Source organism: Hyaena hyaena, unplaced genomic scaffold (genome assembly GCF_003009895.1).
Source record: "Hyaena hyaena isolate Hyena2069 unplaced genomic scaffold, ASM300989v1 scaffold_294, whole genome shotgun sequence".
In the NCBI taxonomy this organism is placed as follows: domain Eukaryota; kingdom Metazoa; phylum Chordata; class Mammalia; order Carnivora; family Hyaenidae; genus Hyaena; species Hyaena hyaena.
In genome coordinates this window covers 1,347,092-1,348,817 of record NW_024080923.1, presented here as the reverse complement: position 1 = coordinate 1,348,817, position 1,726 = coordinate 1,347,092, and the positions used below count along the sequence as shown (strand labels likewise).

General features: G+C 78.4%; 1 protein-coding gene across 1 annotated transcript in view; it reads left to right on the top strand.

Annotated features, from left to right (window-relative positions):
- The first annotated feature begins 571 nt into the window (after window positions 1-571).
- The window catches only part of LAMB1 (laminin subunit beta 1), a 74,519-nt gene continuing 73,364 nt past the window's right edge, over window positions 572-1,726 (top strand). Inside the window, exon 1 of the mRNA XM_039247203.1 lies at window positions 572-806. Within this exon, the coding sequence (XP_039103134.1) occupies window positions 770-806 (37 nt within the window). The 5' untranslated portion in view covers window positions 572-769. The remainder of the gene's footprint in view (window positions 807-1,726) is intronic.

Here is a 1,726-nt window from a genome sequence, read left to right as displayed (position 1 = left end):
GAAGCGGGCGGGTCGCACCGCGGCCCCGGGGCGGCGGGTCGCGACCCACGTGCGCGCAGAGGCGGCCGCGTCCCTCGCGTCGCCCGGTGACCGGAGCGCCGCCGCGTCGGGTCCGATGCGGGATCCCGGGTTCACCTCTTTGTAAGGAACAAGCCTGACAGGTCGACCCTCTTTCTCGGGTTAACCCGCCTTTCCCGGCGCCCCGGGCGGGAGTTTGCGGCCCGGGTACCTCCGTGACTCACCCCGTGCACAGGCGGACGCCCGAGGGCGCGCGGGAGGTCCCGCCGGGGTGGGGGTGGGGTGGGGTGGGGGCTCTCGCGGCGACCCCGACTCCTACCTCCGCCACCGGCCCGGACGCCCCCCGCCCCCCTGCCGGCGAGGCGCACCCCGGGGCGGCCCCGCGGCCCCCGCAGGCGCGGCCTGAAAACAAAGGAGGCGCCCCGGGCGGGTGGGACCCGGCCTCCCCTCCCCCCGCGGCCGCCCGCCCCCTCGGCCCCTGCCCTGCGTGTGCGCATGAGCGGAGGCGCCTCCCCGTCCCTCCCGAGGCCGAACTTTCTAATTCCCTTCTTTGGGCTCCGGGCCGCGGGGCGGAGGGCGCAGTGGCCGCGCGGTGCCCGCTGCCGTGGGAGCGGCGGGGACGGAGGGGCCCCCTCCTCTCTCTGAGCAGTCGCTCCTTCCAGCTCCTCGCCTCCACGTCTCCAGAAGGGGAGACGGAAAGCGGGGCGGCCGTGTCCCCCCGTCTCGTCCCCGCGCCGCGCACGGACTGGCCATGGGGCCGCTCCAGGTGTTCGCCTTCGGCTTCCTAGGTAATCGCGCCGCCGCGGTGTGTGTGGGGGGAGGGGACCCCACAGGCCGCCCGACCCGGCTTCGCGGGAGCCCGGGGGCGGGTGCCGGAGCGGCGCGGGGGAGGCGCGCCCCGGGAGTGAACGCGGGCGGCCGCGGGCTGCGCGCGGGGGTCACCGCGGACCCGCGTCCCGGAGGCTGCGCGCCCGGAGCCGGGGTCGGCGGCCCTGCCCGGGCTTTGCCCCTTTGGCCCGGGCGCGGAGGGTGTCCCCGCGGCGGGGGGCGGGGGAGGCCCGAGCCCCGGAGCCCTTCCCAGCCCGGCGCCGCGGCCGCGCGCAGGCTTAGCGCTGGGAACGGACCGGGGCCATGTGGCTTCAGAGAAACGCCGCGCTTTGCCCCCGGGGGGCGCCGGAAAGCCGCCGGCCGGGTGCGTCCCCGGAGCCACGGAGCCCCTGCGAAGCGGCAGGGCCCGGCCGCCCGCCCCCGTGCTCGCGAAAGCGGCGCCCCTGCGAGCCCCCCGCCTCGCCCGCAGCCGAGCGCCGGGACCCCGCGCGTGCGCGCACGTTCGTGACCCCGCGCGCGCAGATGTCCCCGCGCGCTCCGGGCTCACGCGGAAGGTGCACACCCCCCCCCACCGCCCGCGCGCACGTGGGCGCTTCCCCGCCAACTACGGGCACCTCGGGGTGGCCGGCAGGCACGTCTGCCTTCTGTGACCGGAGCCGCTGCCCGGGACGGATGTGGGTGGCGCGACTGTCCACGGGCCTCCCGAGAAGGGCGTTCTAGGCTGCTGCACACACTGGTGTCTTTCCGAGCCCGCTCCGCGGCCCGGCCTCCCCCGAGGCCACCCCCGCCCCCCCCAGCCCACCGCCTTCCCGCCCCGCCTGTCCGCTCTGCTCTGCGCGCTCCCGACCTGCGCTCCCCCCACCCCCGTGTGCCTGACCCT